General features: G+C 39.5%; 2 protein-coding genes and 1 long non-coding RNA gene across 7 annotated transcripts in view; 2 read left to right on the forward strand and 1 right to left on the reverse strand.

The window, feature by feature from the left end:
* SPMIP4 (sperm microtubule inner protein 4) overlaps window positions 1–6,801 on the forward strand; it is a 55,199-nt gene extending 48,398 nt beyond the window's left edge. For all 4 annotated transcript variants that reach the window (XM_035253600.3, XM_035253602.3, XM_035253601.3 and 1 more), the window contains 3 exons: window positions 1,391–1,565; window positions 1,842–1,933; window positions 5,745–6,801. In XM_035253600.3, coding sequence (XP_035109491.2) covers window positions 1,391–1,565; window positions 1,842–1,933; window positions 5,745–6,566 — 1,089 coding nt within the window. In that variant the 3' untranslated portion in view covers window positions 6,567–6,801. The remainder of the gene's footprint in view (window positions 1–1,390; window positions 1,566–1,841; window positions 1,934–5,744) is intronic.
* LOC118143656 (uncharacterized) overlaps window positions 1–14,750 on the reverse strand; it is a 46,050-nt gene extending 31,300 nt beyond the window's left edge. The window contains exon 1 of one of the 2 annotated variants that reach the window (XR_004727931.3): window positions 14,642–14,750. This is a non-coding gene — a long non-coding RNA (uncharacterized LOC118143656). Of the gene's footprint in view, window positions 1–14,059; window positions 14,611–14,641 lie in introns of those variants that run through there. The other variant, XR_004727932.3, reaches the window with a different exon arrangement.
* A 187-nt stretch (window positions 14,751–14,937) lies between these two features.
* On the forward strand, window positions 14,938–17,961 carry CYCS (cytochrome c, somatic). The gene is made up of 3 exons (XM_002760868.7): window positions 14,938–14,995; window positions 16,649–16,825; window positions 16,933–17,961. Exons 2-3 carry the CDS (start codon window positions 16,657–16,659, stop codon window positions 17,079–17,081), a joined length of 318 nt encoding a protein of 105 aa, XP_002760914.1. The 5' UTR covers window positions 14,938–14,995; window positions 16,649–16,656; the 3' UTR covers window positions 17,082–17,961.
* Window positions 17,962–18,660: the final 699 nt, after the last annotated feature.

The following is an 18,660-nucleotide window of genomic DNA, read 5'->3' on the forward strand; positions in this document are numbered from 1 at the left end:
TCATTCAACGCCCAGTTTCTGTGTATAACATGACATGCCTTCTTGTCTCCTCCCTCCCTCCCTGTTTCCTAGCTCCACTTCCCCATTCAGCTGGATTCAATCTCTCCCTCCTTTGAACTTTCTTTTTTTTTTTTAAATTGTACTTTAGGTTTTGGGGTACATGTGCAGATCATGCAGGGTTGTTGCAATAGGTACTTACATGGAAAGGTGGTTTGTTGCCTCCGTCCTCCCATCACCTAATCTGGCATTTCTCCTCATGATATCCTTCCCTAACCTCCCCATCTCCTTCATCTCCTTTGAACTTTCAAATAATTTTTTCTCATGTTCGAGCACAGTAGCTCATGTCTATAATCCTAACGCTTGAGAAGCTGAAGTAAGAGGATCACATGAGGTCCGGAGTTTAAGACCCACCTGGGCAACATGATGAGACCCTCTCTCTACAAAAGGTATTTTTTAAAGAAAACACCAGGAGTGGTGGTGCAGGACTGTAGTCCTGGCTGTCAAGGAGTCTGAGGCCAGAGGATCACTTGAACCCAGGGGTTAGAGGTTTTAGTGAGCTGTGATTGTGCTACTGCACTCTAGCCTGGGTGGCAGAGTGAGAACCTGTCTCTTGAGAGGAAAAAAAAAAGTGTCTTTACTCCTTTCATGATGAAGGATTACTTTTTAAAAATCTTCTTGTCATTTGTGTTTCAAGCTTTATCTCCCCTACTAGCCAATATGTTCCTGGATGGCAAGATTTGTTTCGGATCCCTGCTTGTTTCCAGACGCTACTGTGCACATACTGGTGCTCAGTAAATATTAAGTATCACACATAAGAGAGATACTGAGAAAAGGTGAATTTATAAGTAACCAAAAACACTGCAATGAAACTCATTTACTCACTCATATTTACACGGATAGCCCTTTTGAAAATATAAAATAAAACCCTATAGTTATTTCTGAAGAATGAAAATTTGAATGATTTAAACTTCATTGGAAATTCATAAAAGACATCAAATGGTTTCATTTCAGGCATGGAAGGAAAAGTAGAATGCACACAATTTTGACTAGACTTAGCCAAAAGAGCAGCTCAGAGCCCTTTGTATTTCTAATCAAATTTCACTGGAGGTAGAGTATTCAGGGACATTTCTCCAATACACATTATCAAAGTCCCTGCTAAGGCAAAAGACTTTAGAAAAGACCTTACCATTTATTTGATACAATATTTTGTTTAACTCTGCATATGTTTCCAATTATAGCAATTAGTAATTAACTAGCAATTAATGCCAGAAAAAAACAGTATCTGACTTAAGCCTGGAATTTCCTTTGCCTCTTTCCTGCTGAGATGATGAATCAGCTCTTATTCTACTAGATGACATTAACAGCAGTAATTTTTATGCTCCTATTTTAGTTTCCTAGAGGTGTAGAGAAAAATAAGCCAGTATTCTACCCAAAACCTCCGAAAACCTTCGCTCCTAACACTTCTTTAAATTCGTGGGACCCTATTTGCTCTGCAAAAGAAGCCAACATACAGAGAAATCTGGAGCGGTCCCACTGGCTCACTTCGTACACTCATGATTTTACAGGTATGAGTTCATTTTCATACAAGTAAAAATTAGAACAAAATTGTAATATTTAAGAAATGCTATGACAGGCTTTTTATCTTCTCATATTTTTGCCTGTCAATCTAAGTATTTAAATCCTAAGTAATAGGAATTAAGGTGGGTGCTAAATTTTTCTTCATGGGTAGCTGGGAGGTAAGGTTGTTTTTCATTTTATTGGTTCTAATTGTATTTTAAAGGGAATGGGTAAGTTTTTTTTCCTTTACCCTAACAAAATAATAAGCTGATGTTTCATTTAAGGTCTGGGGCCCATGGACCCCCTTGAATTGGATGATTACCATGAAAAGATGGTAGCAGAGTTATCAGGACAGATAGGATTTGACCCAGAGCCTGTAAGTAATTGCAGTCAACTCTCAGTTATTTGTGGGGAGAGCACTGGGCTTCTTGCTTTGCCACTTTTTATGTCATGGGTATTGGCAACCAAACTAGCAAAGGGAAATTTTAACTCATTTTAGGAGTGAATTCTGAGCTGATTTGAACTGGTTTGAATACCTTGTCTGCTGTTTGGAAAAACAAGCAAGATTTTCTTCTTCAGAGTGCCTTTTTTATTTTTAACAGATTTTCTAGTATACTACTTTTGCTGAAATAACTTACAAAAGAAGCAGTTTACAAAATAATTTAATTTAATGAGATCTTTGCATATATGTGTGTGTGTGTGTTTTGAGACAGAGTCTTGCTCTGTTGTCAGGCTGGAGTGCGGTGGCGCAATCTCAGCTCACTGCAACCTATGCCTCCTGGGTTCAAGAAATTCTCGTGCCTCAGTCACCCTCATAGCTGGGATTACAGGCACGTAACACTGCATCCAGCTACTTTTTGTATCTTTAGTAGAGACCGGGTTCCACCGTGTTGGCCAGGATGGTCTTGATCTTCTGACCTCGTGATCCACCTGCCTCGGCCTCCCAGAGTGCTGGGATTACAGGCGTGAGCCAACCCGCCAGGCCCTTTGCATATTTATATACCTTGTACATTACTGTGGCTTTTGAAGAGATAAAGGCTTCCTCCTGATAGTCATAATAATTGAGAGCTGCCTGAATTACAATTAAAAGCCAATACATTCTCTGTAGATATCAATAGAGACTTTTAAATTGATTATGCGAAATGGCCTGGAAGAAATAAGCCCTTTAACAAGCAAAGGTATAATCTGTTGGCTTAATTATGTAAATGACCTGAAATGACCTAATAGTTTGCATATGTGTTGTTTTATTTGCCACCTAAATTTTATTATCTAAGACCACAAATTTTGAAAACAAAATTAACATTTTAAAAAGATGTAAATTGTGAAAAACACGTGGAAAAACAACTGCAAGATTATTTTAATTTGAACACTTTAAAAACTGAGCTGGGCCAGGCATGGTGGCTCACACCTGTAATCCTAGCACTTTGGGAGACTGAAGCGGGTGGATCACCTGAGTTCAGGAGTTTAAGACCAGCCTGGTCTCACCAACATGGTGAGACCCCCCATCTCTACTAAAAATACAAAAATCAGCCAGGCATGATGGCGGGCACCTGTATTCCTCCCTACTCAGGAGGCTGAGCAGGAGAATTGCTCTAACCCAGGAGAGTGGGGCGGAGGTTGCAGTGAGCTAAGATGGCACCACTTCACTCCAGCCTGGGCTTAAGAGCAGAACTCCATCTGGGGATAGTGGGAACTGAAGGCCAGGTGAGGTGGCTCATGCCTATAATCCCAGCACTTCAGGAGGCCGAAGCAGTTGGATCACATGAGGTCAGGAGTTTAAGACCAGCCTGGCCAATATGGTGAAACCCTATGTCTACTAAAAATAGAAAAATTAGCTGGGCATGGTGGTGCATGCCTGTGGTCCCTGCTACTCAGGAGGCTAAGTCGGGACAATCACTTGAACCTGGGAGATGGAGGTTGCAGTGAGCTGAGGTTGTGCCACTGCACTCCAGCCTAGGTGACACAGCAAGACTCTGTCTAAAAAAAAAAAAAAAAAACTGAGCTGAACATACTTATTTTACATTAACTTCATCATTTCCTAAGGTGATATAAAATCATAACACCAAGAGCAGTTTTATAGACTGTGCTTTATAATTCGCTAAAGGATTTTTTTTGATTTTTATGTTTAACCTGGCAATGAACATTCTCTAAGGATAGAAAATATTATATGAGCCGGGCAGAGTGGCTCACACTTGTAATCCCAGCACTTTGGGAAGCCAAGGTGGATGGATCACCTGAGGTCAGGAGTTCAAGACCAGCCTGGCCAACATGGAGAAACCCCATCTCTTAAAAAAAAAAAAAAAAAAAAAAGAAAATATTATATGAACACATGACACATGTTGTCAAATGTGTTCAACGACTGTCCAGATTTCCAGAGATTCAATCCTGTATGGTATGTACAAAATATATATTTCATTATATACAAGATGTTTGCCAAATATATGCGAAATCATTGTGCAAGCAAATCAACTTTTAAATATTTATGAATAACAAGATAAAATATACCTAAGATAATTGGAAGTTTAAAAGAAAACTTAAGTGAATCTTGCTGGTTTCTGACTCAATCATAAAGAACAGACTGGGAAAACATGTTTTAGTGGTAATAAAAAAATGTATGAAATATTTTATTGTAGTAGCATAAAATAAAAGCACTAAAAACTGCTTCTTGCACACAGGAATATATATGACACTACTGGTCAAAGAATAGTATGATAATTTTTATGACAAATTCAACAAAGCACATCAAAGAGCTGGAGTTTTTTCTTTTTATCATAGTATTTACTCAAACTTGATTACTCAAACTGTAACAAATTTGTTACCTCAGTATGGAAATTCTCCTACTATGAACACATTAGCTTCCCAAAGAATGTTCCTAAGTCCATTTTCTTATCCAAGCTAAGGTGATTATTTTCTCACCACTCTCATTTGTGTTATCTCTGCTGTCAATTCTATCATCATTATACATACATTCTTTTGTAGTTTTTTTACTTTAATGTATTATTATAAAATGTTTGAAACATACAGAAAAGTAAAAATAATTTTATAATTAACACCCATTTACTCACCACCTAGATTCTACCACTGACATTTTACTATGCTTGTTTTAAAACATAATCTATCCATCTTTCTATCTCTCTAACCATCCATCAGTCTTTCCATCCCACTATCCATCTTCCAGAAATAATAAAAATATATTATTTGTATGCATTTTAGATTAAATTGCAGACATTAGTATACTTCACTCCTAAACATTCAGCATGTATATATATATGGTCAACCAGAGTTCAATATTTGTTTGCATTTTTTTTCTTTAAGGTGAAATGAAGTTCAATGCAATTGCACAAATCTTAAGTGTACATTCACTGAGTTTTGACATAGACCTTTGTAACTCAAACCCTATCAAAACATAGAATATTATCATTCCAGAAAGTTATCTCCTTACGCCCCTTCCCAGTCAACTCCATCCTCCTTCCGCCACCCAGCATGTATCTATTAATACCACTGTAAATACACTCACTACTTTTGCAGTTACCAGACATAATCGAGTTAATATTTATAAAACAACTTAAAAAGAAGCACAGACATGACACCTCAGACCAGCGTTTCTCAAACCACAGTAAATCTCCGGCCTCACCATCACCTGAGATGCTTGTTGAAAATTGAGCTTCCTATCATCCACTACAAACCTTCTGACTCACAATCTTGGAGGGTCTTAGGAGCTTAGAAATTTCATGCCAGCTCTGAAGATGATTCTGATTCAGCCAAGGTTTAAGGGCACTGGCTTTGGCCTAAGAAAGGAGACTCTGGCTAAGATTAAATAACTGCACACACTGCTAATGCCATCTGTTAGTGATGGACACAAGTTTTATTCGTTATTCCTTTATATCTTTGAAATTTAAAAGCCGAGTTACCACATAGAAGAGTTCTGTATAGCCAAATAAAAAACATGCCCTTTTCACATCTGCTAAAACCAGTAAAGGAGAAAAATGTATTTGGACCCAAATTTCCTTCATATCAAAGAGTGTTTAAATTAACGTCTTTAAATTCATATCAAAGAGTGTTGCAATATATCCTTCTACACCCATCTCATGTGTACTCAAACAGTGAAAATGGGTATGACTTTTGACATACCATTTGTGGCAATATCCCTGATTAATTTTTTTCTCCTTTTTATCCCACAACTACAGCAAGAAAAATTCCATCCTGTCTTAAAAGCTCCCGGACCCTTGGAAGGACGAATTGCCCGATTAATTCAGAACCAGCGTTCTCTGGAGGCTATTGTCCAGGAAAGACCACGTTCTTGTCCAGATTGTACTCCTAGAGTTTTGTGTAATTTTCATACCTTTGTACCCAGTTCTAAAGAAATGATGGCACTTAGTGATAACACACCAGCCGGTATGACCCATAAAAACCAGGATATTGAAGAGAAGATTATAGAAGAACAGAGCTTGTTGTCTGCCTATGAACTCCCATCTTTTTACCCAACAAAAGATCTGACTAGCACTTATGACATAAAGCCATTTCCAAAAATCACAGATACTAAAAACACAGAAGATTTATACTGGAGACAGCTGTCATTAAAAACCCATCCCACACCTTACTGTAAACCAAACCACTGGATTCACTATGAAAATCTTAAATCTCCCCTACATGATCAGTATGATATGTGTCCAAACCCTATTAGCCTCAGTAAACCTAGTATTTTACAAAATAAACAAGACATGGAAGCTTTCACTTTAGAACATTTTTTAAGTAAGCCAGAAGAAGAGTTGGTCTTGAACATGGATAACAATGAAGAAACAAGACCTATTCTTGGTTGGATTCCTAGAGCTGGAGTGGCCAAGCCTCAGACCAACCTGCTGGAGCTTAAGAACTCTTTTTCAAAAACTGATGCACACAAGCGTTTCCATAAATCGATTCTAGAAAACCATAAAGACCTCAGGGAGAAGGAGCATTCAGGGATGAAACACCAATTCTATGGCCATAATTCCTATTATTTCTATAATTGACATACTCATTCTTCCCTTCAAAAACCCAGCCACTTGCAAGAAACTAAAAAATATAACAGAATTTCCTTCATATTACTGGATTCTGTTTTCTAGATTAAGCCACAAGGACCTTGTTAATGAGGTTTATGTTTTCAGGAATTGAAGTTACTATCTGGTTAGATGAATCCAGAAAAGGTGATGTCTGACTTCTTGAAAAGTTTAACAATATGGCAATAAAATACTAGAACTAGAAAAATGCATAGTCTTTAATCTCTCATCTTCAGATTATGCTCCAAGGAAATTTTCCAAAATCATAAAAAGCAATGCTTACAACAAAGTTTACATCATCGTTTCACCAAAACAAATGAAAAGCTGGAAAGAACTCAAATGATCAATAATTAATAACCATACAAATTATAGTAGTGTAATAAAATAAATATGAGAACACTGTCCCTTTATGTAAATTTTTATACATAATAGCATTAGTTAGAAAGGACAAAACTCAAACACCCAGTTAATTGAGGGATGGACAGTGTTACAATCTATATTATCTTAAAAGTATGTGGACTTTGTTCCTATAAACATGTAAAGAAAATAAGTCAGTGAAAAGATGAAGCCAAAACTCTCCACATGTACAAATTACAAATTGAATTGTTTCCTTACTTTTAACCTTCTGACTAAGAAACATAACTATTTCCTTCATGGAGATAAAATTGTTTTACTGAAGATCTAGCAATGGCGTTAATTAGCAACTGGTGAGTTCTACTTATAGCAAGAAAGGATGGCTTGGTATCACTTATTATAGAGCCCCATATCTTCATATCTGGAGTGTGTTCTGTGAGAGTTTGGCTAACTCCCACATGCGAGTCAATTCATTTAATGTGCCAAGAGGTAGATTTTAAACATGGTATATCATGGAAGTTCATGAGGAACTTAAGTATTTTGTGAATATTTATTTTAATTTTATGACCAACATGTCATTTGGTTATAACCTCTTTAAAACTATTCTGGACTAAAGTTAGATCATTTTTTTCCAAACTGCATTCTGCACAGCACTAGTTAAGTATGACAAAAGGTAAAAGTTTACATGGTGAAATAACACTAGAGAAATCAGAGTAACAATGTCAGTTACATGACTTGATCACTGGGTTCTCTTTAACCTTAATATGTAATGCAGTTGGGAATGTCTGAGGTGAGGGAGATATACTGTACACTTTATCATACAGTAGATCACTGGACTGGAATTCTGAATAATAAACTGGAAGATGCAACTCTCCAGTATAAAAATTTGAGGTTTTGATTGCAATCATAAAAGTTTTGTGTAATTTTCATAGCTTTGTACCCAGTTTCCCTAGGTTAAATGGAAACTAGTAAGAAATTACATTCTAAATGTGGTATTCACTCTGCCTACCTCCATGCAAGGATGGTGCAGCCTTCTCTTTAGACATTGTCATAGTCATGCTCCTCAACTAAGAGGACATCAGCCTTTCCCTTAACTCTGCTGATGTGAAAGCTAATGAATCTGCCTTATATGATGACAGAGAATGCCAAACTCCAAGCATGCTCAATTTTTTGCTTTTTGTTTTTAACAAAATATGTTAGTTTACTAATTCTTTTTTTTTTTTTTGAGTTGGAGTCTCACACTGTCACTCTAGCTGGAGTGCAATGACATGATCTTGGCTCACTGCAACCTCCACCTCCCGAGTTCAAGTGATTCTCCTGCCTCAGCCTCCTGAGTAGATGGGATTACAGATGCCAGCCACCACACCCAGCTAATTTTTATATTTTTAGTTGAGACGAGGTTTCACTATGTTGGCCAGGCTGGTCTTGAACTCCTGACCTCATGATCTGCCCGCCTCAGCCTCCCAAAGTGCTGGGATTACAGGTGTGAGCCACCGCGCCTGGCCTACTAACTCTATTTTTGTCACACATTGGCAACCTCTTTAATATCCAGAGATTAGGTATTATAAAATTAAGACTTGCTTGTCCAGTACATACACAATATATACAGTACAGAAAAGTTAAATGAACATAATCTATAGAGCAATAGATAAGCTGAAATGTTTTAGTACACACGGTACACACTAGCAAAATACCTTTCCAAATTTCCTCCCACCTCCCTCAACCCAATGAATGATACAGAGAGTACACTATTCACAGAGGTGGTTTAACAATTCTATTATACTTCCAAACCCAATATTTTCCATTAATTTTTAAAAGCTATTTACAAAAAATGTTATTCTACTACTTTTAAAACATCAGGCACATCTGAATATCTACAAAGACTAGATATTTTATATCAGAACCTGTCTACTATATACACAGCAGTTAAACTGAACACACATTACACGGTTCACAATCTGAGAGATCTTCTAAATACGACCACTTTGGCCTTGAACCATTCCATCCTCACTTCTTTCTCTCTGCCTTCAATCCAGTGGACAAACATAAGGATGTGTAATGCTTAGAGATGGTTGAACAAATTCATATCCAAAGTCATTTACAGAAGGCAAGCTTGCCTATGACTTTCAACACAAAGTGTATAAAATGTGGTAATTCTACTAGGTACTTTGCATTGCATACACTGGCAACCTCTTTAACATCTAGAGATTGAATGTTGCAAATTCAGACTCATTTGTCCATTATATACACTATATACACAGCAAAACAAAATGCGCAAAACATACAGAAAAAAACAGTTCCTGACAATGTCCAAGTATGAACACACTAGCCTATTACCTTTTTACAATTCCTTCCCTCCTACCTCCTCTAAACCACTGAACAAATACAGACAATACTATACTGCTCACAGAAGTGATGTAACAATTCCATTTTCAAAAGCCAATATTTCCTATAAATTTTAGCAAAAAGTGATATTTTACTACCGCTACATTTAACATACATAAGGAGTTATTTTGTCCACTATGCACAGCAGTCTTGAATAAACTGCACACATGTAAGAATAGTTAAAATTTGAAAGAATCTTTAAAATATGAACATTCTGGCCTAGAACCCTTCCCATCTCCATCAACCCAGTGGTCAATAATGCTCAAATTTTCAGAAGACAATCTTTTCTGGAAATTTTAAAACAATGTATAAACACACTCATTTACTAATTCTACTTTTGTCATACACAAGCAGCCTCTTTAACATCTAGAAAGATTAGATGATGTAAGTTAGGTGTTGTTTATCCTTTACATACACAGATAAAGAAAAATAAAAGGTACAGAAGTAAGGAACAATGGTTAATCTTGCCTCACTGTGGACACTGGCCTGAGCTCTTTACACTTCCTTTTCCTCTCTCCTCCCTGAAACAGTGCACACAAACAATGTGTACTACTCAAGAGGTGGTTTGGCCATTCTCCCTGTAAGCAACATTTCATAAGGAATTTTAGTAAAAAGATATTTTAAAACTGTATTATTTTACAATGTCTACTTTCACTTTTAACATATATATTAGGTACTGAATATCTACAAAGCCTAGATATTTCAAAAAAGTACTTAGCATTGTCAATGATATTTATAGTAATGAGGAAAAAAATGCACACAAAAAAGATTGTAATATGAAATGTCTTCTAAATACAGCCAGTCTGGCACAGAACCTTCTTCTCTTCCTTCTCAGGTCTTCCACTCCATGTCCTCTAACCCAGCAGTCCCCAACCTTTCTGGTATCAGGAACCAATTTCATGGAAGACAATTTTTCCACGGACCAGGGCACAGAAGAGGATGATTTCAGAATGTTTCAAACACATTACATCCATTGTGCACTTTATTTCTATTATTATTACATTATAATATATAGTGAAATAATTATACAACTCACCATAATGTAGAATCAGTGGGAGCCCTCAGCTTGTTTTCTTGCATCTAGATGGTCCCATGTGGGGGTGATGGGAGATAGTGACAGATCATCAGGCATTAGATTCTCATAGGGAGCATGCAACCTAGATCCCTTGTATGCACAATTCACAATAGGGCTAGAGGAGAATCTAATGCCACCATTGATCTGACAGGAGGCGGAGCTCAGGCAGTAATGTGAGAGAAGAGGAGTGGCTGTAAATACAGATGAAGCTTCTTTTGCTCACCCCAACTCACCTCCTCCTATGTGGCCCCATTCCTAAAAGGTCACAGACTGGGCCACAGACCTATAGTGGTTGAGGATCCCTGCTCTAACCCACTGAACAGACATGGATGCCTGTTGCTCCCAGTGTCACTGAAACTGCATTTGCAAAAATGATGAAAGTCTAAGAAATCTGACATAGCTATTTCCATCTTGCTTCTAACTTCACAAGCTGTGGGTTCATTCCTGGGCATAGGCCAAGCTAACTGTGAGAGGAATTTATAGTTTAACTATAAGGCGAGGACAATAATAGGTCCTTCCTTCCCAAAACCAACCCCCTACTTGTTCAGGAACCAAAAACTACCCCTGACAAACAATGAAAGGTCACAAGGTTAGGATTATGGGAGGGGCCTGAATTGCTAAGAAGTAGGTATAGTTAAGTGATAACCAGCCACTTGTCCCCAGCTTTTTTTTTTTTTTTTTTTTGAGATGAATCTCACTCTATCGCCCAGGCTAGAGCGCAGTGGCATGATATCAGCCTGCTGCAACCTCTATCTCCCACATTCAAGCGCATCTCCTATCTCAGCCTCCCGAGTAGCTGGGATTACAGGTGTGACTCACTGCACCCAACCTTTTTTTTGTTGTTGTTAACGGTACCTTTTCTATGTTTAGGTACACAAATACTTGTCAGTGCATTGCAATTGCCTACAGTATTCTGTACAGTATCATTCTGCACAGGTTTCTAGCCTAGAAGCAGTAGGCTATACCATATAGCCTAAGTGTGTAGTAGGCTTGTATTAGTTTGTTTTCACATTGCTATAAAGAAATACCCGAGACTGGGTAATTTATAAAGAAAAGAGTTTAATATACTTATAGTTCTGCATGACTGCAGAGGCCTCAGGAAACTAATAATCATGGCAGAAGAGGAAGCAGGCACATTTTACATGGTGGCAGAAGAGAGAACACATTTTCCCCAGAACACTGGGGAAATGCCACACCTTTATCAAAAAACCAGATCTCATGAGAACTCCCTCACTATCACAAGAACGGCATGGAGGAAACCATGCCCACGATGCAATCACCTCCCACCAGGTCTCTCCCTTCACATGTGGGGATTAGAATTCAAGATGAGATGTGAATGGAGACACAAAGCCAAACCATGTGGAGGCTATACCATCCAGAATCGTGTAAGTACACTCTACAATGTTCACAACAAAATTAGCTAACATCACATCTGTCAGAATATATCCCTATTGTTAAGTGATGTATGGCTGGACTGTGGTTTTGCCTATATGGTACATATATAACTATGATATAGTTTATTTATAAGGCACAGTAAAAGACTAACAATAGGCTTGGCACAGTGGCTCACACCTATAATCCCAGCACTTTGGGAGGCCAAGGTGGGTGGATCACGAGGTCAAGAGATCAAGACCATCCTGGTCAACATGGTGAAACCCCGTCTCTACTAAAAATGCAAAAATTAGCTGGGCATGGTGGCGTGCACCTGTAGTCCCAGCTACTCGGGAGGCTGAGGCAGGAGAATTGCCTGAACCCAGGAGGCGGAGGGTGCAGTGAGCCAAGATCGCACCATTGCACTCATCTGGGTAACAACAGCGAAACTCCGTCTCAAAAAAAAAAAAAAAAAATTAACAATAATCATGAAGTAGAAGAGTTATAATAATATACTGTAATTAAAGTTATGTGAATATGGTCTTTCTCTTCAAACTATTGTAGTATTTTCTGACTGCAGTTGACTGCAAGTAACCAAAACTAGAAAGCAAACTGTGGATAAGGAGAGACTACTGTATGTTATCTGCTATGTTGTTGGAAGGAGAACTCTAAAGCATTTGTTTTATAATAGTTTTACCTCTTACCAGCCACTATCCATCCTAAGTGATAAGATGAAGGTGGGGGAGTAGATACAACAGAAATGAATATGAAACAAAGCAGCTTGCAGAATGTTATCGTTCTTTTCAACTAATTCTCTTAGTACCTCAAGTAAATTGTAAGCATCATGAATCCCTTGAGTACATATATAACACAAGATTTATAGTATCTGCTTTACTACAGGAAGGTGCTAACTACTCATTTTTGTGGTTGTTCTTTGTCTCTTCATCTTCCTATTACTGTCAATAATAACTCTTTATCCACAATTTCCTTAGTTAAAAAAAAACTTCCTGTTTTCTATTCTACTTCTCATGAAAATAAATTTAAAATGGCTTCAATCCATTCACTTGGCTAACTGACCTAATTGGCACATCTATATGATCTACAGTATCAGCACATGAAACCTCATCAGTCAATTCCTTTATGAACAGAGACTAGTAACTTCTGATGATAGAAGTTACCCACTTAAGGACAATATTGTCCTTAGAGGGATATGAGGGGCAATATCAGGACCTGCCTTCATAAGGATATGCTGAATTTTCAACGTGTTGCTAAGCTTGGTCTTTCAAAACTTTCAATAGTTTGCCAAATGAGCCTACTTAAGGAGTACACCCAAAATGCTCACTCTCTTTGTCCCCTCCAAAAAGCTCAAAAGGTCTTAAATAAGTGTGGTGATTTCGATTCTGTTTTATAGGAAGACTGTGGTTGTAGTGTGTGAAATTAGAAGGGAACCGGAAGTCAGGATACGATTCAAAAACAATAAAAATACTCCAGTCATACAGGAAGATGGAAGATTGGAGCAGAATAATAAGACCAGTGGTTTGGAAGTGATCTAAGATAAAGGTTTCCTGGTATCTATTACTTAAGTTGCAGGGTAGGAAAAAGGATCCCAGAATGTAAGCTCCACCAGAAAGAGTCCTCACTGATTTATAATACTCCATGTACCTAGAAAAATGCTTGGCACATAACATGCATAATAAATGCTTTTTTTGTTTGTTTGTTTGAGACAGTCTTACTCTGTCGCCCAGGCTGGAGTGCAGTGGCACGATCTCAACTCACTGCAATCTCTTCCTGTCGGGTTCAAGCGATTCTCCCGTCTCAGCCTCAGCCTCGTGAATAGCTGGGATTACAGGTGCGTGCCACCATGCCCGGCTAATTGTTGTATTTTTAGTAGAAACGAGGTTTCGTCATATTGCCAGGCTGGTCTCAAACTCCTGATCTCAGGTGATTAGCCCGCCTCGGCCTCCCAGAGTCCTGGGATTACAGGTGTGAATCACCTTGTCCGGCCAATGAATACGACTGAATACGGCAGTGTCAGATAGAATACAAGGCGAGGGAGTGGAGGGGAGAGAATACAAGAAAGGATGAAAATTAATCAGAACATGGGGCTAGAATTTGAGGAGTAAAGGTGTCAAAAAAAAAAAAAAAAAAAAAAACCAGTGACAGAACTGAGCATGTCAGGAAGGGGATCTAGTTTTAAATTATAATAACTAAAAGCTGTGGTATTAACGCCTTTATTTCTAATAAGACCTCATGCATAAGCTTACTTGAACATGACATTTACCTAGGTCAGAAGGGATGCAAATCCTCTAGATTTCCAAGAATTCTCTAATCATCTAAACATGTTTCTTCTTAGATGGTGCCAACACACCTTCCATGTTCTTTCTGCACACGAACGTGAGGGGGAGGAGGGCGCTGGCAGAAAAGTTGCCGACAGGTAAGGGGCCAGAGATATAATTGTCTCTACCGCAAATGCAGCACCTTCCCCATTCTTGGGGCGTCCAACAAGCGGAGAGCTAGAAGATGACTGAAAGTAACACAGTAGAGGTGGAACTAGAACAAGGTCACGAGCAAGTGCCCAACTCGTCTAACTCCTGGTTCCAGGCTGTGCCTCTGGGATGCTGTTGGCGCCAGCAGTGTTAGTATGACAGAGCCTGGGTAAAGGTCGTCTGCTGACGAGACGGTAGCTAGGAGACCTCTAGGTGAGCCAGAATTAGGGCGTCTTCTCCTGGACGTGCGGAACGCCCTGCCCAAACAAAGCTCATTACATCACCAGGCCTGTTACTTTAGCAGGGTAACGCGCCAAACCACCACCGACTCCGCCCCACCCTCCCCGCCCCTCTAGTATACGCAAGCGCACAAAGACCTGCGAGTGACGTCACCCCTCCCGGCACCACCGCGACGTCGTTTGACCAAAGGCCTGTCGTAACGGCCCGGCAAGAGAGGCCTGGAGAGGAAGGGCACGCACGCCGCACAGCCTACCCTGCTCGCTGGTATGCGCGCGCAGATCCTTGGCGCAAGCATTGGCACTGGAGCCAATGAAGCGCGGCAACGTCACTGCGTAGCCGCAAGCTCGGCTGTACGTCAGGGCGCGGGAGGGCGGAGCGAGTTTGGTTGCACTTACACTGGTACTTAGGCGCGGACCGGCGTGTCCTTGGACTTAGAGAGTGGGACGTCCGGCTTCTGAGTGGTAGTCTTTGTTGCGCTAACCACGAAAAAGGTGAGAGCGGGTCGCGGAAGCCGCATCTGGTTAGAAGCAGAGCTGTGGGGGGCACGTATTCGCGAGGATACGCGGGGAGCCTTCGAGGGGAGCCCGCGCGGGGTGGGAAGGCCGGACGTGAGGACCCTAGACTATGGTCAAACGAGAGCCAGGCGATCAACCGCTTGAGGTAGGGCGGAAGCCCAACTAAGGTCTCGGTCAGTTACTGGAGACGGCAAGACGCGTCCTCTTCCGTCGTGGTTGTTGAAGGGCTATGGAAACGATAGGCCAGACTTCCCTCCCTTAAAACCGAAGCGTAGCGTTTCATTTTCTGCTTCAGAGGGCAAAAGCTGTTGCTCCTCTAATAAGGGGTTGTTCTTTTCGTGGGCACATGTTTGTTCTTTCAATCGTTGCGGCGTCCTAGAAACGTGGGTTTCATCAGTCACCTTGAAACCGACCTGGATGGGTGACCTCGTGGTCACCTCGGGGGGATCACCGGTAAGAGAGTTGGGGATTTCTTGGGGACACCGTGCAGCCTACTCCTGCGCTCCAATTCACGCAGGAGTAGTGTCAAGCTACTCTTGTGCCCTGGGCAGGTAGAAACAATCAGAACCGTTTATTTTATTTTTAATTTATTTTTGAAGACGGAGTCTCGCTCCGTCACCCAGGCTGAAGTGCAGTAGCACGATCTCGGCTCACTGCAACTTCCGCCTCCCGGGTTCAAGCAATTCTCCTGCTTCGCCCTCCCTAGTACCTGGGACTACCGGTTTCCACCACCACGCCCGGCTTTTTTTTTTTTTTTTTTTTTTTCTTTCTTATGGAGTTTCGCTCTTCTTACCCAGCCTAGAGTGCAATGGCGCGATCTCGGCTCACTGCAACCTCCGCCTCCTGGGTTCAGGCAATTCTCCTGCCTCAGCCTTCCGAGTAGCTGGGACTACAGGCGCGCGCCACCATGCCCAGCTAAGTTTTTTGTATTTTTAGTAGAGACGGGGTTTCACCTTGTTGACCAGGATGGTCTCAATCTCTTGGCCTCCCAGAGTGCTGGGATTATAGGCATGAGCCACCGCGCCCGGCTTTTTTTTTTTTTTGTATTTTAGTAGAGACAGAATTTCACCATGTTAGCCAGGGTGGTTTCGTTCTCCTGACCTGGTGATGACAACCCACCCCTCCAAGCCTCCCAAAGTGCTGGGATTATAGGCGTGAGCCACCGCGCCGGGACCCAGGACCGATTTTTAAACATTTGTGCTTTGCATTATCCTCAGGGAGAGGTGGCTTTACATTGTAGTACGATTAAATGATTAGACCTTCTTAAAAGTTGCAGTTGTGGTGATTTTCACTTAATGTTCGCTGTTCTGCTTCGTATCTGTGACTGTTTGTGATCATGACCTTATCTTCTGAAACTGAAGTTTGAATTACGTTCCCATTTGCTTGCTTGGGTTTTAACCTTCCTTCACGTATACACACAAAAACAGGTTTTTAAGGAGGTGCTCCTAAAAAATGTTTTTGGTATGAAAGAGTATTGGGTATAAAAAGTATTAAAGCAAAAGAAGATTCATCTTAGTATTTAATGACATAAATTATCAATGGATTGGTAATTAAGTGACTAGAGTGGTCATTAGTTTACACTGTATTTGTTACCTGAAGAAAAATTATTGTTGGGTCTTTCGTTTTTAGAATTCAATATGGGTGATGTTGAGAAAGGCAAGAGGATTTTTATTCAGAAGTGTTCCCAATGTCACACGGTGGAAAAGGGAGGCAAGCACAAGACTGGGCCTAATCTCCATGGTATCTTTGGGCGGAAGACAGGTCAGGCCTCTGGATTCACTTACACTGAAGCCAATAAAAACAAAGGTAAGAGGAGAACACTTGTTAAATAAAACAGCACAAAACGCATGAACGTAACCTGTGGCAAACTCCGGAGTGTGAAATACTTAATGGATGCATTCTTTATCATTTAGGCATCATCTGGGGAGAGGATACACTGATGGAATATTTGGAGAATCCCAAGAAGTATATCCCTGGAACAAAAATGATCTTTGTCGGCATTAAGAAGAAGGGAGAAAGGGAAGACTTAATAGCTTATCTCAAAAAAGCTACTAATGAGTAATAATTGGCCACTGCCTTATTTATTACAAAACAAATGTCTCATGACTTTTTTATGTGTACCGTACTTTAATAGATCTCATACACCAGAATTTACATCATGAATGACTGACAGAATATTTTGTTGGGCAGTCCTGATTTAAGACTAAGACTGGCTTGTGGTTAAATGAATATGTTCAGTTTTTGGATTTTAATAGTAATTCCAATTTAGTAAATTCTGTCACACCCACCCCTTCTAAAGATATGATTAGACTTCATTAGTAATGTTAAAACTTTTCGCAAAGATGGTGAGTGCCATCTTAAAACTTACTGGAGATTGGTTTTATATTTAGATTTATATGACTGGTTATGTGAATATATTTAAATATGGGGGCAATTCCTTCACAGTCTCAGAACCAAGCAAGATTCACCTGTGTTTTGTGTTCGTTTGCCTCTTAAAGGCAAGGTTGAAGATAAACGGGTAGCAATGGCTATTTTATATTTTTGGCCTTAACTATGCCAATCTAATTAGAGTACCCTGTATTTAAAATGGTTCCTTTTACTTACTGAAAGGCATTTTGTGTGGTTTATGTGTAATATAAAAAATTATTTAACACTTCACACATTTTATAGATGATCTATAAGGTCACATGCTTTTAAAATAGTAGCCAATTAAACTTCACTCTTGGATTCTTTACAATCTAAGTCAAACTAAGTTATAATTTAGGATTGTCTTTAAAAACAGCCATTCAGAAACAAAACTGTATAACTGCTGTGTATTTGTGATTGGGAATGGTGCTTTTGCCAACCTCTAAAGGATTAAAGTAGAAGAGATATACACAAATTTAAAAATGATGTGTGATTATAAGACTTAAGATAATTAAAAAGAAAACCACAGATCATGATTTTTTGACTGTGCTTGATTTCATGACTGTTGCCAAAATTTTAATGATTATAAAGTACAGGAGCCCTAAATATCAATGCAGCGGTGTTAAGCATGGTGTTGGACTATTTACTTGGTCCTCTAGAACCGCCTGAACTAGGATAACACTTCACTAATTCATTCTTAGTTTCTTTGCCCAGATTGAGAACTGCGCCATTTATGCCAGACATGGACAGACAAATGCTTCTGGTTATAGTTTTGTAATGTGTAACAGTGTATAATTACATACTGAATTATTTCATGCATGATCTGTGCCATACACATTTAGAGTAGTCCTTGAAATTTTATGGAGATGGTAAGCACAAGGTAAGTCATAAATAATGATGAGAGAAATAAATATATGCCGGTGGAGGTGAGAGCCTTATCTTTGTGGGACAGGGAGAAGACTGGGAAGAGAGTCTCATCATTGGTCTCAAACGTGATAGGGATGATTAGATAGACCTTTAGGACCTGAAAACAATTTGTAACATGTGGGTCTTATATTTGTTTATAGAAGAAATATGGAAAGTCTGCTGTAATTCAGCCTGAAGTCCTAGTATGAGTTATGGTGGGGAATTTAAAAATGCATCCTGGAAATCCTTTAAAGGTTTCTTTTCAGCCTTTGAAAGACCTTGTAACAGAGGACTTGGTGACTGCATAAAGTTAGTGGTATTCAGGGGCA

Source organism: Callithrix jacchus, chromosome 11, assembly GCF_049354715.1.
Source record: "Callithrix jacchus isolate 240 chromosome 11, calJac240_pri, whole genome shotgun sequence".
NCBI classification, from domain to species: Eukaryota; Metazoa; Chordata; class Mammalia; order Primates; family Cebidae; genus Callithrix; species Callithrix jacchus.